Genomic DNA, 21678 nt, shown 5'->3' with positions numbered 1-21678 from the left:
GCGCCAGGAAGAACCCCCCATTCCCATCTTCTCCAAATCTGACCAAAAGCAGTTGTCATCCCGGCAACCCACTTATCCAAATGAAAATTTAGATTTTCCAGCAAATGTAAATTGAGATTATTTGAACATTCATAGGTTAGCAATGAAGACAGAATAGCTTTCAGGCAAGCACACTATATGATGAACAGAGGTATAATAGCACCTATCATTTCAACAATGCTATTAACTGTGACAGTCTTAAGATATGCAATTACAACACCATCCAGTAAGTTTGCCCCTATTGTGTTTTGGTATATGATTTTAATATTCCACCTCATTACACTTAAACAGTAACTTGCATCCACAATTATATTTTTCCTTCTCCATACTCTTTCACTACTAGAATCTTAAAAATAAAGTGGTAAATAATACAGCAGACAATTTTGATTTATCTGTATGGCATAATGCAGCACCATATAAAGCAACCAAGGTAGCTAGGATACTAGGACTTATATTTAACCACACAAGCAGGCTTCCCTCTGAGACTAATTAGACAAGGCAGAACGTTACAGTCAACTTACTACTTTTTGTTCCTGAGGTAGAAATAGCTCTGAGAGGGCTAGAATTTATAATAGTAAAGGGGTCACTAGCTTCTGGTACACATGCTAAATAAAACTAAGGCTAAGATTCAGAGGCAGGCAAAATATCTGTGCTTTTCAAAGACAACAGCTCAGAGGTCCTAGTTCTTGCTTAGCTTCTCTCAGATGTACACAAGTTCTGATGTGCGCTAGCCAAAATTTTTGGGGCATATGCTTCCAAAAGAGTGGGAGTCAGGAACAAGTAACTCCTGCCTCTCACAGAAGCAGATATTTATGATGACTGGCAGCAACCTGGTACTAGAAGAGTCAAGGTTTCTCTTCCCACTAAGTTCAAAGAGCAAAACGAGTTCAAGTGAATTCAGGACTCCCACTTGCAGAGGAGCTAGATTTTACACAAACAGCTGTCAACATGTTCTGACTCCGACTTGAGGACACTGAACCACACACCCAGGATTCAAAATGACCTGCACAGACTGCGGGCCTCAGTCTCCCCACTTCTGCTGTGTTGGGTTTTCTGCAGTTACAGCTGGCTAGCATGTAGCTACGTGCAGTTGCACTGCTCTGTTTGAATTCAACTAGTTTTTAGACTTGCAAAAAAAGAACTAAAGTCTTTCTTCACCAATATATACTTCCATTTATATAAATACAAGTGCTACCCACGGGTAAGGCTTATGATATTTAGTTAACATAGAAACATGAACTTTAAGAGTCTTCAGTACTACTGAGCAACCAGCCAATATTCTGTACATCAGTTTCAAGGACTCCAGTCTAGACTTCAACCTAAGCCTTATCTACATAACTTGGTATTAACTCTGCTGTATGACTGGTAGCATACTATATTTAAACACCACTGTACTGAGAACAGAGACAATCCTCTTATTTCTCAGAACGAAACGCTATTTCACTCTTCAGAACAACTTTCTCAAAGCCTCCTGATTATTAACCAGAATTTTCTTGAATCCTGTAAACAACTGAGACTTGATAGCCCACATTGTGGTACTGAACCTGTGTAGCGCCACACATGACTCAACCCTGGGAGACAGGAATGACCATCATTTCTTTACCTGCTTTGACCTAGATAAAAATAGGCAAAACCCAGGTCGAACAGGCCACAGAGGTAGTAAGGGCCAAAGAAACTCAACTGAGAGTAACCTACATTATCAACCTTACCCAGCCACAGGCCCTGTCTGAACACCAGGAGGTGGCAAGTTTCTGAGTGATACCAGGTTTACTATTCTGAGACCATGAAGAAAGACTCTTGAACTCTTTAGACCAGAGACCAAACGTCTTTAGCAACAATTTTTCACATTGCAATTTCCACTTAGAAATACTTTTTGAAGACACGTTGAATTACTTAGAAGCTCACTGTCTGACATAACCTGAATTGAGCTTTTTCACCGGTTTTGAATTTTAATGTTATGCAGTGTAAGTGCACAAAAGAAGTCATAGACATGTGTACCTCATGTCAATTAAATAAGTTTTTATCAGCAAAACTTGTGGTGATAAACATAACATCCTAATTGAATAGCCTAATCATCATCAAAATAAAAGCTAATTTCCAAGGAAGGCAGCTTTTTTGGTTTGGTTTTGTGTTGTTTTTTTGGGGGGGGGAGGGGGGGGGACGGGGGGGGGGACGGGGACAGACACGACGACACAACAATCAAATGCTATTCAGAAATGCTTAAAAGAGTGCATCATTCATTAACTGAATTCTGAAGCCAAAATTATTTAAATTAAAAATACATTGCAAAGAGGATTTTTTTAAAAGCCGATGAGTAGCAAAAGCACAATTTTACAACACAAAAGAATGAAGATAAATTCTGCTGTATACCAATTTAAAAAAAGAAACTAAAATTTTAGACAAGAGCTTGAAAGGAAGTGAAGAAATCAGTCGTAGGTTCTGGGAGGGCTGTGGGGCTTTTTTCTTGATTCTCCTGTTATGTCAAATTCCCTGTTCACTAAAATTGAATTCTCCTATTGTTATTCTTTTGATAAGATTGCCATCTGGTGGCATCTGCTATTTTTAAAAATTGAGCTATTAAGGAATTTCCTGGTGTAAATTAAGACAATACCTACTTCTACTGTAGTAACAAGAGATAATGTGTCAATGAACACATTAACTAACTGTTCTTCACATGCACAGTCCACTTCTTGTGCAGATGTTTTGGACAAAAGGTCAGATTATTCTGTCCAAAAGGGTTCCCTCCCATGGAACTTCCAGGAAATACAGGAGTCATCAACCATTCCTGAGCTCCTCACCATCACTTCAAAATAAACAAGAATCATAACAAAACTACAAAGGAATCCTACCCATCCTGAAGACTCTACCAAAAGACTGCTTCTTCTAACCAGCAGGTTGAGTCCAAACTTTAGTGTTCCAGTACATTGATCTAACAGATTAATGCTCTCCAAGGTTTGACACGGCTCAGACAAGCTACCTTGGTTACTTTTACTGAACAGCAAGATGCTAGTAATGCAGGATTGCAGTAGATGCATGGTTCTGCACTACTTAAAGCAAAAGCATTTGAATATCAGAAGTATCCTAACACCACATTCAAAAAGACAATTAAAAGGCAAAAAACCAAGACTGTTTGAGTATCACAAGCTATGTTTCTTGTTTTCACCTAAAAAAAGTTACCAGGTAATTACTTCAAAAGAATTTTAAAACTGAACTGTGCACCTATAAATTAATTATACTGTGCAATAATACTTTGTGTTATTGTTGTACTTCTGTCACATAACTTGCAAAGCCAGAGAAAAGTACATTATATACTGTTTTCTCAAGAACTTAACCTGCATTATTTTTATAAGAATCTTACCTTTCAATGGCCAGTTCTTTGTTCGAGAGTTGCTGAACTGTAATCACCACTTTCTTCTCAATTCCCTGTTTAAGCTTGAAATATAATTTCTCTCTATCCTTTGGCACAGGGCTAAAAGAATAAAGAAACAGGTTTCTTTAGCACAGGTACAGAATATTAACTGTTAAATACAGAAAAGAAAGTTGCAGCCCACTTATACTGTTAATGTTAAACTCTCAGCTCATTTGAGAGACCATCTCTTCCTTTACTCACAAGTTAATAAACCAGCACTGAAGAAAAACAGACTATAGGCTCACAGTCAGTGTGCTGTCTGGGGGATTTATCAGACAAAAGTATCTGAAAATGTATGGGGTATTTTGGGTTTTAAAATGATAGAAAATAGGCTACATGTTGGTTATGATGCAAAAAATAAATAGGACATTTTCACAGAAATAACTCTTATTATCAATTCTTCCATTCAAAAAAAATCTTGAAATTGTTAGGCAAAGAACACTTTTCTCCCCTGTCCCCTGTAATGCTTAGAGAAGTTTACATTTTTTAAAATCTTCAATAAATTTGGAATTCATTAGCTTATTTAAAAGAGACACCACTAGACTCTATTTACTCAAGAAAATTTGTTTGACAAAAGTTTGTAACAGACTTCCTACTATGTTTTCCATTTACACAGGCTTACCTTGAGCATCCCTACCAGAAATAATGTATTTAAAAGAAACTAACTTGAAAAAGGTAGCCTGATTTTCAATCTTTCTACAGAAAAGATAAAGAAAATGGTAAAAGTAAAGCAACAGCTTCCTTTTTATAACCAGCCTCCTTATGAAAAGAGGCCAAATCAATTTTACTGCAACACAGTAGCTGTGCATTCTACAAGTAGCTATATGCTTTTTTCAAAGCGATTTCCACTTTTCCCTTTCCATTCAGATTACCTAAAATTTCCTTTTCCATCATCTTCTTTGACTTCTAAGGAAACACTGAAAGTGTACACATCACTATCTGGAGTAGGAAGAACAAAGTCCTTAACTTGATCAGATGCTTGTTTGGAAGAACGTTTGAATGCTGTTGAGAAACTATATAAAATTCGGCTGACCTGCAGAAAAGCAAAAGAATTAATAGTTTTATCAAAAATAAGAGTATTTTTATGGGCTTTTGCAATGTGTTTTTGAAGGTCGTAAAATTACCGTCACTTGCTTCTTATACTGAACACAAAGTGTGCCTCACATAACACAAACCATTCACACTGGGTGTTTAATAACCAAGCAAATTCAGTAACAACACCTCCTATTTCCACTCACATCACATTCGTTGCTCATGTAATGCTCTGTAAGGTAATATATGTTACAAGATTAAGACTGCAACTCATTAGAGGACCTGAATAACATATTTCTCAGGTTGTACAGTTAACAACACAACTTACAGCTTGCTGTTGCAGATGTCAAAAAACAAGGTGATTTCTTCTTTTTCAACCTCTTTTTCCACCCTAGAAAAATCTTTTCTCCCAAACTATCATAGTTCTTCCTCAAATATGTAGGGCAGAGTACTGTAAAATGATTCTTTGTAACTCACAAGGTCTCCACTGCAACTTTGGTCTGAAAACTACCCAAATGAAAACAAAATATTTGTCTTAAACGTAGGCTTTCTAAATCTTCCCATTACAGTGTACTTTGGAATTTTACTGAAATACCAAAAGCAAATTAAAAAATTAAATTAATATTGACATATGACTAGCTGCACATTCTGTGAGATTCATTAAATACGTGTTAACATATTTCCCAAGGCACTATATACTACTTCCACATCTAGAAAAACTTCTTAAAATACTGCTTGTATCATTTTTACAAGTCACTGTACAACATTTAATACTTACTGCCTCTTTAATCTCACAGGAGAAAACATGAATCTGGAACTCCTCGGTCCCACAGCTGCTTTCAGTAAATGCAAAACAGTCACTCACTGAAGTCCCATTTTGTCCCCGGACACAAAACAACACCTTATAGATTGGAAAAGCAGCTATCTCCCCATTGCATGACTGATCTATAATTCTGTCACGGGAAAGAACAAGGAAGATCAAAGTAAAAGGTCAGTAAAACCAACAGGCCTACATAAAAGACTCTTCTACAGTTAGATAAATATCCAAACTGTAATTACTACTAAATTGTAGTACACCAGATAGGCAGCAGGAACAGAAATGTCAGGCTTTCCAAATTTAAGATGTAAATGTTTCTGGTTGTAACATGAATTTTTTTTATACTCTAAAATATAGACAAATATAGTACTTCTATATCGTGCAATAACAAGGACCATCATTGCTTTGCAATCACTTGTGAAAAACACTAGTAGAAACAGAAACCACAGCAACAGTGAAAATGCAATTTGCATACCGAGATCAAAGAAAATTCAACACTATAAAAGAATTTAAATCTCTCTTCAAGAAAACATTATTTATTCAGAATCTACAGGACTATATAGCTTAGCAAATGCTTGCTGCAGGTGAATATTAATCACAGATCTAAGGGCTCAAAGAAAACTTTTAATTCCTCAAACTCAGAACCCAATGAATATTTCAGAAGCCTTAAAGAAGACAGCAGGGGCAGTGGTCTCAGAACAGACTACTAGACAGTGAGTTTTAGAGAAGACTAGTTAGAGCTACACAGTTCTCCCCCGTCTTTTCTCTCCTTTGTCCGTATGCACACTCCCATCAAGGGTGAATAAACATTCGTTACCTGGAATAAAGTCCCAAGTCTGTAACAATAAAGCGCTAATCTAAAGGCAAGAAAAGCCCAGAGAGGATTCAGCATGCTGTACTATTGGTGGGACACACTGAACAGAACCCCATATGACAAGTGTTCAGATACCAGGAACGGAAACACTCCTCAAAGATAACTTGAGCTTTGATGGAGTGTATTATGTCACACATGGATTTGCCTTTACAGTTCTGGGCAGGTTCTCAGGTAGTCCTTCACTTACTGATGTCATCTGCAATTAAAGTTCAAAGGAACATGCAGTTTCACTTGCAAAACAACCTTCTTAAATGGCCACAATGGCTACAAAAATAGGTACAGGACACTTAACACCTCGTGTCTGTGTGACAGTTGCCATCATAAAAGCATGCAGTGTAATTTCCTAACTCAAATGAAATATTGCCATAGGGTCAAACAAAATCTTAAATTGGTTTCAAAGAGCAAACTGGAAGAAAGTAATATATATACTTGAAGGTCCTTCCGTGCAAGATGAGAGTCAATACATAGGCAGAGCACAGGAAAGGAAGTCTAACCATATCCTTCAGATATCTTGGTAGCAGAGTTTAAAAATAGAAGTCTTGAATATTCTGATGCGCCCTACTTGTGGATAGAAGACTGCTGCAGGTGCACCTTTAGTGCACCCTGATTAAGAACCCTTGACTCTTTTGTTACTGATTAAAAGACCCTTCTCACATGGGACAAGTAAATGTTTTCTAGTCTCTAGTGACTATCAGCATATGCATCACGAGGCCGACACAGGTGACACTTGGCTTTAGCACAGCAATGTCTGGAAACAGAAACTAGCATGTCAAGACCTCAAGAAATACGAAGAGTCTAGAACCGAAACTTCAGCTAACCCAAAACCAGCTGGACTACTACTGTCTCAATATATTTACCTTGGAGGTGATTACAGACTAGGGAGGCCAGGGCATTACCAGCTCTCCCTTTGCAGTATATCACAAGTGACTGGACAAGATGCTTAAGAATATTTGGCCCAACAGCTAACAAACAGGCACTTGCTGATAATCAGTAGAGAGACACTGACACTCCAAGTAATCCCATGCCCAAAGGTGACTTTCAGCCTCACAGTTCATCTTCAAGATTCACTGGTTTGAAATGGCTCAAATAATCCTTAATGGTGTAAGGGCTTTGAGCAAATAACCACAAAAAAGTGAATGTGATCACTGATATAGCTCTTCCACAGGTGAACCACTTCCCTTTACAAGGCAAAGTATTTCACAGTACCTGATTACTGACAAGCAGTATTACTACCATGTTCTGTATCATTATCCGCAAGCAATGGCATGCACGTGTAGACAAAACTACTGTTAACATTCCCCTCTGCTTTACGTTCAAGAGACTTATACCTACGCATGCAGGTACCACAGATTTGCAGGCAGCTTACAGGAATGAACTATCTGGACAAAGAGGCGTCTCTTATTATCATATTTGAACAGAGATGCAGGTAGTGAGATATGCTTTTGTTGACACTGGTTGGCAACCACTACCACCAACTACTTACTGCATGTTAAATTTGAGCGTGCACTTTGTTGCTTCAGAGGAATTTCTCAAAAACAACTTTCTTCAGCAAGAACTTTAGGCACAAATACAGCAATTCTGACTCCCTGTGAGAGTAACAAAGTCAGAATCCACCCTTCATGTGTCTGTGCAAGTAACAAAAGAACCATTTACCTTACAGAGCCTTCTGGAATGTTTGGAACATAAAGCGTTACAGGTAAGGGGGCTTGACTTGAGGATTTCATGTTTGCCATGGCATGTAGGGCTTCTGGCTCATTTCGAGGGGCAGACACCTTTGTGCAACCTAAGTAAGTCAGTTTGTTAAACAATACGCTGTCCTCTTCCAGGGGTTCACTGGGAGAAGATGGCCTCAGTGCAGAGATTTCTGAAAATGAAGAAACCATTTCTTTAACCGTTTGTTTTTATTTTTACACATTGTTTTCTGTATGAGTCCCATATTAATCAAAATATCCCGCTTTCTCTGAGAATAGACATGGAGATCAAACGTCCAGCTCCAATAATAAGAAACCCATTCAGCAGCTTAATATTAAGTCTATTCTCTTCTAATGCATGTTTCCAAGTATTGCATAGGCATGAATTGCCATTTGATTCTTTTTAGCAGCACTAGAACACAATTTTTCTTAAGCTCCATTCCCCTGACATTCTTTAGTTTAGTTTGCTTATACCCCCTTCTAATTCCTACTCATCGTTTTGCATAAAGGTGCCTCTAATTCTCTTCTCTCCCGTCTTTACAGCTTGTGTCAAATTACCAAAGGTGGGTCACATTCCTGGGATAGCTATATTAAGTGCATGAAACCATCAGGGAGCTGGAGAAAAGAAAAGGGATGTATGTTTGTTCCTCTACTCAGCAGAAAAGTGTTCTCTTTCTAAAATCACACTACTATGGACAGGGGTGACCTTGAGGGAGCTTTTGGGAGTTTTGCTCTTATTACTGTTTTCTGGTGGGTTTTTTAAGGCATTTTGACACTTGAAAAACGAGAGGAGAGGTGGTAGAAAAATTCATTAAGTATGAAAGCAGAGTAGCCTAGGTTGGAAAAGACCTCTAGAGGTCATCCAGCTTTAACTCCTGCTCAAAGACAGATCAAGTTAGATTAAGGCTAGTTTCAAAACTGGATCAGGCTACTCAGTGAAAAACAATTCTAACTCAAGGCCCACAGACATGGCCACAGCCTTGTATTCCTAATATATATTAAAAACAAAGCTACAATATATTTTGCGTAAAATATATACCATACAGTTTACAGGAAAAGCTTTCAGTCCTCCCTTTTTCACCAAAACTTCAAATACCAGAAGAGTACCACAATCATTCGTAGCAAATATCAAACCTAAAGCTGCCCGCACTGATACCTGGTCATACAACCAGAGCTGAAAAGTTTATCAGCTTGCTCAGGGTCTTTTTTTTTTTTTTCAGGTAGCACTGTCAGTGAACACGGCCCTGAAACTTCTCAGACTCCATAAATAGCATCTCTACCCCAACTATACTCCATTCTGCAAGTTACACAATATTTAGTCCTAACTCATCTAGGGCTGGAGACAAAATTAAAATTATCTTGACCAAAACAGAGCAGCACAGGCTATCAATCTGATGATGATCTATTCCTGTATCATGGAACAGATCCTCCTAGAAGCTATACTAAAGCACATGGAGGACAGGGAGGTGATTCAAGACAGCCAGCACAGCTTCACCAAGGGCAAGTCCTGCCTGACCAACCTACTGGCCATCTGTGAAGAGTGACTACAGCAGTGGACAGCAAAAGAGCTATGGATGTCATCTATCTGGACTTCTGTAAGGCCTTTGACATGGTCCCCCACAACATCCTTCTCTCTAAATTGGAGAGAGATGGATTTGATGGATGGACTGTTCAGTGGATGAGGAATTGGTTGGATGGTTGCATCCAGAGGGTAGTGGTCAATGGCTTGATGTCCAGACAGAGACCGATAACAAGTGGTGTCCCTCAGAGGTCTGTATTAGGACCAGTACTGGTTTATATCTTCATCAATGACAGTGGGATCAAATGCACCCTCAGCAAGTTCGCAGATGACACCAAGCTGAGCAGTACAGTTGTCATACCAGAAGGACGGGATGCCATCCAGACAGACCAAGACAATCTGGAGAGGTGGGCCTGTGAGAACCTCATGAGGTTCAACAAGGCCAAGTGCAAGGTCCTGCACCTGGGTCAGGGCAATCCCAACTGGCAATTAATACAGGCTGGGGGATGAAGGGATTGACAACAGCCTTGCAGAGAAAGACTTGGCAGTACTGGTGGATGAAAAGCTGGACATGAGCCAACAATGTGCACTTGCAGCCCAGAAGGCCAGCAGTGTCCTGGGCTGCATCAAAAGAAGCGTGGCCAGCACGCTGAGGGAGGTGATTCTGCCCATCTACTCCTACTCTGGTGAGCACCCACCTGGAGTGCTGCATCCAGCTCTGGAGCCCTCAGCACAAGGACATTGACCTGTTGGAGCGGGTCCAGAGGAGGGCCACAAAAATGATCCAAGGGCTGGAGTACCTCTTCTATGAGGACAGGCTGAGGGAATTGGGGTTGCTCAGCCTGGAGAAGAGAAGGCTGTGGGGAGACCTTATTGTGGCCTTTCAGTACTTAAAGGGCAACTATAGGAAGGATGGGGACAATCAGCCTTACTTCAATCCCTGGGAAAGTTATGGAACGAATCCTCCCGGGGGCCATCACAAGTCAATTGAAGCACGTGATTGGGAAAAGCCAACTTGGCTTCACTAAAGGCAGATCGAGCTTGACAAACCTGGTAGCCTTCTACGACAAAGTGACTTGCCTGGTTGACACGGGGCGGGCGGTGGACATTGTCTACCTGGACTTCTCCAAGGCCTTTGATACGGTCCCTCACAGTCTCGTCCTGGAGAAATTGATGTGTTATGGCCCAGGCAAGTGGTCTGTGCAGTGGGCGGGGAACTGGCTGACAGGCCGCACACAAAAGGTGGTGGTAAATAGCTCTTTCTCAAACTGGCAGCCTGTCACTGGAGTCCCCCAGGGATGGATATTGGGCACAATGTTATTCAACATCTTCATAAGTGGTCTGGATAACGGCATCAAGTGTAGCCTGATGAAGTTTGCTGATGACACCAAGTTGAGCAAGGAACTAGACACTCCAGAAGGGAGAGTTGCTCTGCAGGGAGATCTGGAAGATTGGGCCAACAAGAACCTTATGAAGTTCAACAAGGAGAAGTGTAAGGTCTTGCACCTGGGAAAACATAATCCAGGAGTGCAGCACAGGCTGGGATCCACCTGGCTGGAGAGCAGCTCTGTGGAAAGGGACCTGGGGGTCCTGGTGGACAGGAAGCTCAACATGAGTGAACAGTGTGCTGCTGCGGCCAAAAAGGCCAACAGGATGCTGGGTTGCGTCAAAAAGGGCATCACCAGCAGAGATAAAGAAGTCATCAACCCGCTCTACTCAGCGCTTGTCAGGCCACACCTGGAGTACTGTGTACAGTTCTGGTCCCCGCTATACAAAAAGGATGTGGACAGGCTGGAAGGGGTCCAGAGAAGGGCCACCAAGGTGCTCAAAGGACTGGGAAGCCTGCCATGTGAGGATAGGCGGGGAGAACTGGGTTTGTTCGGCCCTGAGAAAAGGAGGCTCAGAGGGGATCTCATCCCCATGTCCCAGTACTTAAGGGGCAGCTACAAAGAAGGTGGAGACTCCCTTTTCACAAGGAGTCCCATGGAGAGGACAAGGGGGAATGGACACAAGTTGCTCTTGGGGAGATTCCGACTGGACACGAGAGGAAAATTTTTCACAGTGAGGACAGTCAACCACTGGAATAATCCCCCCAGGGAAGTGGTTGACTTGGCCACGTTGCACACCTTCAAGAGTCGTCTGGACAGGGTGCTGGGCCATCTTGTCCAGCCTGTGCTCTTCCTAGAAAGGGTTGGACTAGGTGATCCCTGAGGTCCCTTCCAACCTGGGATTCTGTGATTCTGTGAATCTCTTTAGCAAAGCCTATTGTGACAGAGGAAGGGGTAATGGTTTTAAATTAAAGGAGGATAGATTTAGACTGGATATAAGGATACATTTTTTTACAATCAGGGTGGTGAAACACTGGAACAGGTTGCCCAGAGAGGTTGTGGAGGCCCCATCCCCAGGAACATTCAAGGTCAGGTTGGACGGGGCTCTGAGCAACCTGATCTAGTTGAAGATGTCCCTGCTCATTGCAGGGGTTGGACTAGATGTCCTTTAAAGATCCCTTCCAACCCAAACAATTCTATTAAACATTCATTCTATTTTGTCCATAATCCTCAACTAATCGGAAAAGGAGAGGAGGCTCCAGGATATTCTCTACTATAGCTTTGGAATGAAGCTCCAGAAAGCTTTATATTCATTATAAGGTTAACTTGAAATTGCATAAAGGAAAAAACTGCTATACATGATTGGGGGGGAAGCACTTTAGCAATACCTGTAGTAGAAGGGTCTAAAACAAGGTGCAAAGATAGCTGACTTGTTTCATCTGCTGACCCATCTCCAGCTGCCCGGCAGCTTGCATCACTTGAACCTTCTCGGAGAGCAGTGAAATTGTCCTGGTCTTTTTCAGAATCCCTCAGTATCTCTTCCATTGCCTTCTCCAGCTGATCATCTCCATTTGAAAATACCTGTAAGCAGAAGATGACATTTTTAAAGGGTGCTTTCAGTTTTACTTTCACTATTATTTTTCAAACACATCGTCTTACTTTGTGCAAAAGTTAAGAAACTTTGCTGAACAAGGCAACATACTAAGAATCAAAAAAATTAAATCAAATATAATCCAATGTCCCATCCCATTACATGTAATGCACATACTTTCACTGTTTATCCAACAACCATCCATCTAAAAACTACAGACCTGTTAAAATAACAGATTTGTGTGTTTAGATCCTCCATTCAGAACAACGCTCAGACTTTCTTATAGATTAGTCTTAAAGAAAACGTCACTTTCTTAGTCACACCCAATCCATCTCAGCTGGTTCACCAACTGTCCCCCACATAGGAGGGGTGCAAGTCTAAGGAAATGGCAAGAAAATGGTGAGACATATTTCCGGGCAGGGCAGGAATACAGCTTTTCACAAGTACTAGCTTTTCAGACCAAAAGAGTCCCATGCCCAATAAAGTTGCATCAGGGACTCTATCTCCAGTTCACCTGCCTCTTTCCAGACATAATTACTAAAGAAGCAGCTAGTATTTAATACAGACAGAAATCATCAGTTGTAAGTAACTGCCAATTACACAAAGACAGGCTAAGTACTTCTTGTCATTTCAAGGGGAACAAATTCCTACTGTTCCAAATGGACCAAAACCAGTATATCAGCTGTGCAACTCAAGTGGGGCAATTTGTAATAACCAATCAGCTGTCACCCAATGCTAAAAATATTCTGCTATTTAGAGGTAGAAAGCTTTTAGAACAGGTCTTAGTCATGCCTAAAGTAGCACTAAGCAGGAAAACTAAATTAAGAACTAAAAACCAAGAGCCTCTGTGGTCTATTCCCATGCAGCCTAATTATGTGCTTCTAAGATAACAAAATTCAGAGCCTCTGATCCTTAAATAAAGAATATTTCCCAAGCTTTAATCTAAAACTCATTTTCTGAAAAGAACTTTAGTCCATTACTGATGTATAAATCCACAGAATACTAACAAAGCTGACGCCCAAACAAATTATTAAAAGAAAAACTGAACTGCCACTTTTGGACAGATATCTTTAATCTGAGCTGTTGAATTCACTGGTAGTAAGCAAGGACAAAAATTATAGTCTAAAAGTCTCCTCAAGGACACGCAAGTATCTTCAACTGCTTTTGAATATTTAATCACAATCTTTTGATCAATACAAATCTTACTAGACATTTAAAATAAAGCAATAGTAAACCTTTAGCTGAGGTTTCCCATCTTTTCCAGAGGTGTCCTCAGATTGCTGATGAACCAGGACAAATTCTTCATTAATTAACGTGGATACTGTTTCAGGAATCCTACTGGCTTTGCCAAATGATGTTTTGACTTCCATCTCATGTCAGTATTCTCCTCCTGCCACAAGAGCCTAACAAAGAAGGAAAAAATATTAAATAATTAGTTTTGAATCTGTAAACAATATGTTAATAGGTGCAATAGGAAGTTATTGTGGAATAATAGATTTCATTGGTATAAGGAATCTTTTTTTCAAATAGCAAGTATGATTTTTAGGCTGTGTGTTTACAAATCCTATGACTTAATAGCAGTGGCTGTTATCTGTGTGTACAGATAACACATGAGGAAGTTCACGTCAGAGCTTCCACTTCCCCTGGTTTTAATCTTCCACAGTCTGCTCCCTCTGCCTCCCTAATCCCTGCCCTTTGCTCTCCCTCATAACAGGTGTATTTCAGATTACCTGAAGACTAAAACTGCATATCAAAGTGTATGCTCTCCATATGAAAACATATTTAGCAATTTATAATTTATATCTACAGGTCAAAGGTGACACTAAACCACAACCACATCCTTTTCAGCACATTTCTCTGAAATGACCTGGAGAGCTAAAATTAACCACACCACTTAAAAAAAACACACACACCAAAAAACCCCAACAAAACTATAAATATTATGGAAACCAAGAACAAGTTTCCCCTTGACTGCACAGCAAAAAAATAAATCTAGAAACAAAAAAAACAAAAGGGCAAAATAACAGTCAGCCTATACATTACAATTTCATATAAAAACACAGAACAAAAACCATTACTAGCACTTCCAAATGAGGACAGTTACTGTAAGTATCCACCAAATAAAGACAGTATCACCTACACTAATTCAGAATGTCTTCCCCAGATCTTTAGGGAACCAAGAGCTAGAATGAAGAACACTGTATATTAGATTTTTTATATTTTTAATGGATCAATGTTTTTATATTTTCTGTTTTCAAAAAGAGAATATATATTTTCATATAGACTTTATAAATAGCATGCACTCCCAGACATGGTCTATTTCCATTTCAGGTTTCCTGAAAAATACACTCTGGCTGAGTGCTGGGATTTATCATGCTTAAGACCCAGAGTTCAGAAGAGTCACATATAGCACAGGGAGAAACAAACTGCTATTGTCACCTTTGCGAGCCTGGCAAGCTACCCCAAAGAGGGGTAGCTCAACCAAACATCTGTTGCGGCTGGTGAATAAGGACAGGTTTAGCTTTCCATTGCTTTTCACAGCAGTACCAAAGTACAGAACTGTGCCACGCTTGCATCTCAGTTACAGTTCCAAAATACCAAGTAATCAGGAAAAGAAAACAAATTTAGGTCTAGCTACAGGGAACCACAAAAACAGCACTTAAAAAGGCATGCGTGTTCTCCACCATTCTGAACAGGCATTACTTAACATGTTAGCCACAAGAGGTGGCTTAGCAACTTCATTTGAGAAAACAAGTGCAGGAACTAGGCTACTTTCAATACAAAAATATTTTATATCACTTTTGAAACTACAGTCAACATGCTTTTACTCTTTCAAAGACTTGGCTTGTCATAGGCATTTATACATGCAACTCTACAAAAATACTTTCCCTCTCCCTAACCTAGCCACAATTTCATCCATCAGCCCAGAGAAGGTATTATATGTACAAAACCCAGATTAACCAAAGAACTCAAGTTCTTCAGGTAACTGACTTGGATATAGTACAAAAACTTCTTAGAAGATTCAGCTTATTAAAAAAAAAAGCCACTAAACAACAGCTGTAATATTCAGAGAGTGATAACAAATATGAATTGGCAGTTTAGCTCTCTGTTGTCTTTCACATCTCCAGACTAAGCATGAATTCACAAGCATGAATATTTTTCAGACAGATGATGTAATCTGAGCTCCACCCAAGCTTAAGTAATGGATTCACTGCTGAAATAAGTTTTGTTTCAGTTCTAAAGCATCTTTGCTTTAAAGATTTTTCTGGCAAAAGACAGACACAGTTTTAATACACAAGATTATAAGTACGTTATAAACAGTTTATTAACTCCATGTATTTTTTTAAAAAATGTCATGTTGTAAAAATGTTGCTGAAGAGCTTGTGTATTATCTGCAATAAACAGCAAGTCGAGCTCAAAATGAATATTAACTTCAAAGTAAATCCTCAATATAAAAGTGAAGAGCCACTATTATAGAACTCTTTGAAGGCAATGAAAGGATATAAAATTATGTTCCCCAAATATGGCATATCCTGAGTAATCATTAGCTCTGCAGTTACACCACCACTGGAGAAATGAGCAGAGCATGATTGTCAGTCCTACTGGCCTCATCAGGAGCAAATATTTAGCCTACTAGAAGCCTCTCTCTCCCTCCCACCCCATACCTACCGTTGCTGGACTTCCTGAACACAACAAACAAAGCCTCACTGCTACTTCTAGCAGATTTGCAGAAAGAAATCTTCACAAAAAATGCTACATTGATAATTTTTTGTGTTTTAGTCTACTTAAGTTTATTTTTTGTGCCTACTTACAGGAGAATAACACAGGGACTCCAATATAAGATGGTTCTACTATATGAATTATCAAAAGATAAATGCAAGCTGGTAACATTAGCATATCACCAGTTCTTTCTGCAGCAAAGTAAGAACTGGCAGGCACACTGTGAACTAGGAAAAGTTTATGATTAAAATATTGCTACAAAAAAACAACCCAGGGAAAATATAATATTTGTAAAGCCAGAGAAAATTATGATAATGCAACTAGAGAAGCATACTGATGTACAAAATATTTGTTCTTGCCCTATGTGGATAGAGGCAGCTTAAGAGAATTCCTACTTCCTAAATTTTAATCAGAAAGACAAAGAAAATATTATAAGCATTAGATTCCTGACAGGAGCTTCTCATTCAGATCAGATACTTAAAAGCATACCATACACATTTTTGCAATTACATTTGAATAGCAAGGCCTTTACCACCCTTAAGAGCATACTCCAAGCTTGTCTTTACAACCAGCTTAAACCACCACATCCAGTGCAGACACATACCTTTTTCCTTACACAACTATGTCAGCTGAATAAATTACCACCCCAGAACCCCTAATTGCAGCCTTTCATTATAGTCTACTCCAACCAGCCGTCAGTATTATTCACCTGAATGCCCTCTATCCCATTTTAGTCAAAACAAAGCCACATTAGTTTCAGTTTAGCAGTAAAACACAAACGCATACAGGTCAGACATTCAGGAAGCAAATGCCTCAACTAGAAGAATGCACTTCCATGCTCTTTATCTCACACAAATGCAGTTACACGAACAGGTCTACAAACCACTCAGGTTTCCTGCTAAGACCTCTTGATGTCCATTCTAGAGAACTTGCCATATGACAAATTAATATCAGAGCTCTAGATCATTTGTGAAAAACGTGCATACCAAAAATTTAAAAAAATTAACAGACTGTTCATTTCCTCCCCTATTCTAGTCACATTCTAAATATTTAGAAAGCAAAAGCTTTATACACAATATTTTATAATCAGTCTTTGATCAAAAATTGTTCTTAATGCCAGAGACAAACTAAGTACCAAAAATTATGATCAAGTCATTTTTCAAATTAAACAACTTGAGTAAAGTTTATGTCAGAGCTTAAGAATATAAATGGAAGTCTCATTAATATTATTGGGATTTATAAAATCTTAAGTAGTAAGCTACTTAGAGGGGAAAAAGTTTCTATTTTTACATTATAAATGCACGTGATCTAATACTTCAGCCAACCACTTCTGAGGAAAAGCAGTAAAAAGAATAAAAACCTCTCTGAAAGAATGGTGCATTAAGGAGAATCATGCATTTGGGGAAGGGAAGGAGTAAGACATCTGAAGGGGTTTTTTTATTCTTTAGTAACAAGAAGAGAGGCATGTGCATTCTGGACTTTCCAGTCACCTCCAGTCAGTAGATGGTTATGTCACTTCCCTTTTGTCGTTAGCTTTAGTCCTACTGAGGACTTACTCCGTTTTCACTCATTACTGAGCTACACACTTGAACTCCCCTTTTTCCTACAAAAGGTAAGGAACAAATGACAGTGTCACCTATTAGACACGTACAAAATCTAAGAACAGACCCTTACTACTAAACTCACTTAAAAAGTCTTTTTTTTGATCGTCCTTTCTGATGAAAAGCTGAAAGTTAAGAATGTAAGAATCAAGAATTATTCTTGATTGCATTAGTCAGAACATATAGACAGTTGTACAGTCCACAGTCACGTTAAGTTTATTCCCTGAAGTTAACAGCAGACACTCCTGGAGCTGAATGCTGGCTCAGAATACTGATGAAAGAGGTTTAGCAGCTGCTTTATCAGTTTAAAGTAACTGGGAGGGCAGTACCAGCAGAGCGGTGATGACAGTCAGGGACAGGAAAGTCAGCAAACATAATACACCTCAGCTACTTTGCACTAAGTCCAGTGGTTTGTTTAAGCTGCTAGTGCAGTTTAGTTCCAGATGAACAAACATGGCCAAGGTATGAATACACCTTCTGTTCTGCCAACACTGCTCCAATGATTAAAACCTCAGACCAGATGGTGACTTCCCAAACCACCGGAGCCAAGAGTCAGAACTGCTCTTCCAACAACGCCTTCAGAAAGATGACAATAAATTGTGCTTTGAAAGTTCTCTTCACAGTAAGAAATACTGGGAAGTACGTACCTTTACCGCAAGGAAGTAATTTCTACAAAAGAAGCATCTTGAACAGTCATGCTCTTTCCTATGAACGAGATAATTTTTCCACCACACGTTGATGAACAATACCACACAGAAAAAAAATTCAGAAACCCAGCAACAAATACATAGGAGGATTTTTCCTAAACTCTGCTAAATAAAGCCAACTATGATAAAAGGATTGAAATTTTTAAAAGTAACAGTTTCAGAAAGGGCTTTCTGACAAACAAAGTTTGAGACAAAGGATTCTGGAGAACAAGTCTTCTGAAGCAGTTACCAGACATTTTTTAGTTTATTTCCAGTTTGTGTTCAACAAGTATTTCAAACTTACTGCTCAAGTTCACTGTTGGTTGGAGAAAAAAAGAAAAAATAATCTTTTCTTGTAATTTTGCTTCAGCATAACCTGAAAGGAGGCTGTAGCGAGGTGGGTGTTGGTCAATTCTCCCAAGTTACTAGTGATAGAATGAGACAAAATGGCTTCAACTGCACCAGGGGACGTTTAGATTGGGTATGAGGAAAAATTTCTTCACTGAAAGAGTGGTCAGGCATTGGAACAGGCTGCCCAGAGAGGTGGTGGAGTCACCACCCTTGGAGGTATTTAAAAGATGTGTAGATGTGGCACTTCAGGACATGGTTTAGAAGACATGGTAGTGTTGGGTTGACGGTTGGACTTGAAGATCCTAGAGGTCTTTTCCAACCTTGATAATTCTATGATTCTATAACAACCAACAAAAACAACAGAAAATGTAGAGCTATGTAATAAAAGGATGAGGCAACAGGAAAGCAATATAAGTGTTGATCTATTTTCAGTAAGCAACAAGAAACATGTTTTAAAAGGAAGCTTCCTGCCTTCTTGAAAAAGGACAGTCAATGGCAGGCTAATTCATACTTTCTTTTATGAGAGAAACAAAATTGGGTCCTGTATTAAAGAGAGGCTTTCAAAGCCTGTCATCACAACCCCCAAACAAGATACTGGTAAATAGGTTCTACCTATTTTGGAACTAAGGTTCCTCAAGGGAATCTCTGGGAACTTTCTGAAGAGGAAGGGCCAATACAGCTATGCAGAGATTCTTCTTCTGCTAACAGGTGTCTGAAGTACAAGAGCATATTGAAAAGCATAGTTTATTCCCTTTTTTGAGCCACACAATACAACACATGACAGCAAAAAGAGCATTAAGCTAAGTGAACCCGAAGTCACAGATGCTCTGTGACTCAGATTTCTAGGTTACTGAAGTGATGTGGCTCCATTCTAACTTGCTGCTTAGGGAACTGAAAACTGGACAGACAGTGACAGTTATACCCACACAAATACACATATAACTGAGCATCTCAAGCACAGCATCTTATTTTCAAGAAATCTGTCAGAACTATGTGTTAACCATAGCGCTCACCCCATGAGCTTGCTACCATTAATGAGGCATACAGAGCTCATACCCATACAGGCTTGCTAACATTCCTGAGAGGCATATCTTCCCCAGAAAGCTAAGAAACACTTCAAATACACAAAGCTTTAGCTTTTCAGTGCTTTTTCTCTCAAGACTAAACCACCTTATAAAATTATTATAGTGTATGTTGAAGCAGTACAGTTAACCATCTTCCCCAAAACCCTTTCCTTCTCTACTGAGCGGAGACATATGCAGAAGAAAATCCTAGGCTTCATAAAATCAGTTTAATTCTCACTGACAACAGCAGCACTCTAATTTTATCTTTGATCTCAACTTCTCTTCATGTAATCTTTATATAAGAAGTCAAGTCTCTACGGTCATACTTACTACTGGTTTACTTCCCATAAATTCTTTCCCAGTGTCTTATCTCTGGCAGTGGGAGACTATGTAAAGCACGTATGGGGAAAAAGAAAACAAACGAACAAGCATTTACTTGGCTTATTGATACTGTTTCCCAAGACTAAAATCAGCCTAATACAGAAAGATGACGGCTGTATTGCTATATTTTAAAATACATAAATGTATATAAAGGTATAAGTAAAAATAAGTAGATAAAAATAAAACAAAAACCCACAACTAGAAACTAACCACATACCTTATTTTGGCAACACTGTCTCCTCTGTGAAAGCAAGCAACTACTATGTAGGCACAGCAAATAACTAGTCTGTTCATGGATGGCAAACTGGTTTTAATTGTTGTACCGGCTGCCTAGATACAGAGGTTTTGCAGAATGTTCTTACACATAAATCTTATAGCTAAGGAATAACAATTTATGGAAAAAAAGAATCAAAAGAGAACTACATAAATAAGAAAATGTCTGCTCTCTGTCAAAAACATACTACATACACATCTTCTCAAATAAATTCTAACCAGCACTTTTTAAAACACATCACATTACAACTTCGACATACTGAGACATTTGTTATAAAGGAGAGAAATAGACTTCCTGACTTGAAACTCCACTGAAGCACTCAAACATTGAGAGATTCCTAGCCTGGAGTTGCTTGGGGAAAAATACTGTGTTTATTCATCTGAACTTCAAGATCATCAGGGTGAAGAACACTTCTGAAGGAATGGTAAGCATGTGGTTGGTACTTCGGTGCAGCATGACTCAGGCAAAGCACCACCTGACGCTTACAGCCAAAGAAGCACCATCTCTCCCCTTCAGCTGAGATCATCAATCACTGCAAGCCAAAGGCATGAAGGAAGATAAGCAGATTTAAAAACAAAACAAAAAAAACCACAGAACTGGACCCCTGAAATCCTCATATTGGGTGGAAACAGCATCACGAACGCTAGATGAAATATCAGTGCAGATAAGTGAAAGAGTACCAGGTAAGCTGCTAGCTACAAAGGCAGCCTCCTGTCAAGGTGAGTACTTCCTTTTATTTGTGCAGTTTGAGCACGAGAGCCATGGAGGATAAGCTACACCCTAGAGAAAACAGAGCTAAAAATAAGGTTGGGGGGATTCTTTTTAACAATTATTTAAACAATTATTCAGGCCTAACGTTTGTCCACACTTAGAAGTTAGTGGACAAGAGACATCAGTTGAAGAACAGATTACACTAGCATACATGCCACTTGCTGACACATTAATTAATGCTGTTTACAAGGTATAATCAATGCTAGCTAATCCAATCAATATTCAACCAACTTCAGGAAATACATTTTATTTTCTGCCAATTAGAAGAAAAACCTTTTTGCTCCCTATCCCCTTCCAAAAAGTACAACTTAGAAATAAGTGTAAATAAGGCAGCTTCTACCTCTCCAGAGATGTTATCAGTCTCCATGTGTATCTTATTTAAAAAAAAATACAAATCACAGCTATGTGTCATGTTCTGGCAAACAGGTTTACTCAGTAGCCTACAAGAATTTCAAACAACCAGCTTAAGCACAGCAGCTCATTCTGCCTCAAGGTTGAAGCAAACAATGCAAATAAAGCAACTCCAGTAC

At 39.2% G+C, this 21678-nt stretch overlaps 1 protein-coding gene across 2 annotated transcripts in view; it reads right to left on the bottom strand.

Moving 5' to 3' along the window:
- The window catches only part of RABGAP1L (RAB GTPase activating protein 1 like), a 261437-nt gene that overhangs the window by 225672 nt on the left and 14087 nt on the right, over nucleotides 1–21678 (bottom strand). For both annotated transcript variants that reach the window (XM_075096820.1, XM_075096821.1), the window contains exons 2-7: nucleotides 13536–13703; nucleotides 12098–12290; nucleotides 7825–8035; nucleotides 5259–5433; nucleotides 4321–4481; nucleotides 3398–3508 (exon numbers count right to left, since the gene is read on the bottom strand). In XM_075096820.1, coding sequence (XP_074952921.1) covers nucleotides 3398–3508; nucleotides 4321–4481; nucleotides 5259–5433; nucleotides 7825–8035; nucleotides 12098–12290; nucleotides 13536–13670 — 986 coding nt within the window. In that variant the 5' untranslated portion in view covers nucleotides 13671–13703. The remainder of the gene's footprint in view (nucleotides 1–3397; nucleotides 3509–4320; nucleotides 4482–5258; nucleotides 5434–7824; nucleotides 8036–12097; nucleotides 12291–13535; nucleotides 13704–21678) is intronic.

This window comes from Phalacrocorax aristotelis, chromosome 6 (genome assembly GCF_949628215.1).
Source record: "Phalacrocorax aristotelis chromosome 6, bGulAri2.1, whole genome shotgun sequence".
NCBI lineage: Eukaryota > Metazoa > Chordata > Aves > Suliformes > Phalacrocoracidae > Phalacrocorax > Phalacrocorax aristotelis.
The sequence above is the reverse complement of the archived record's forward strand: the minus strand, read 5'-3'. Positions and strand labels throughout refer to the sequence as shown.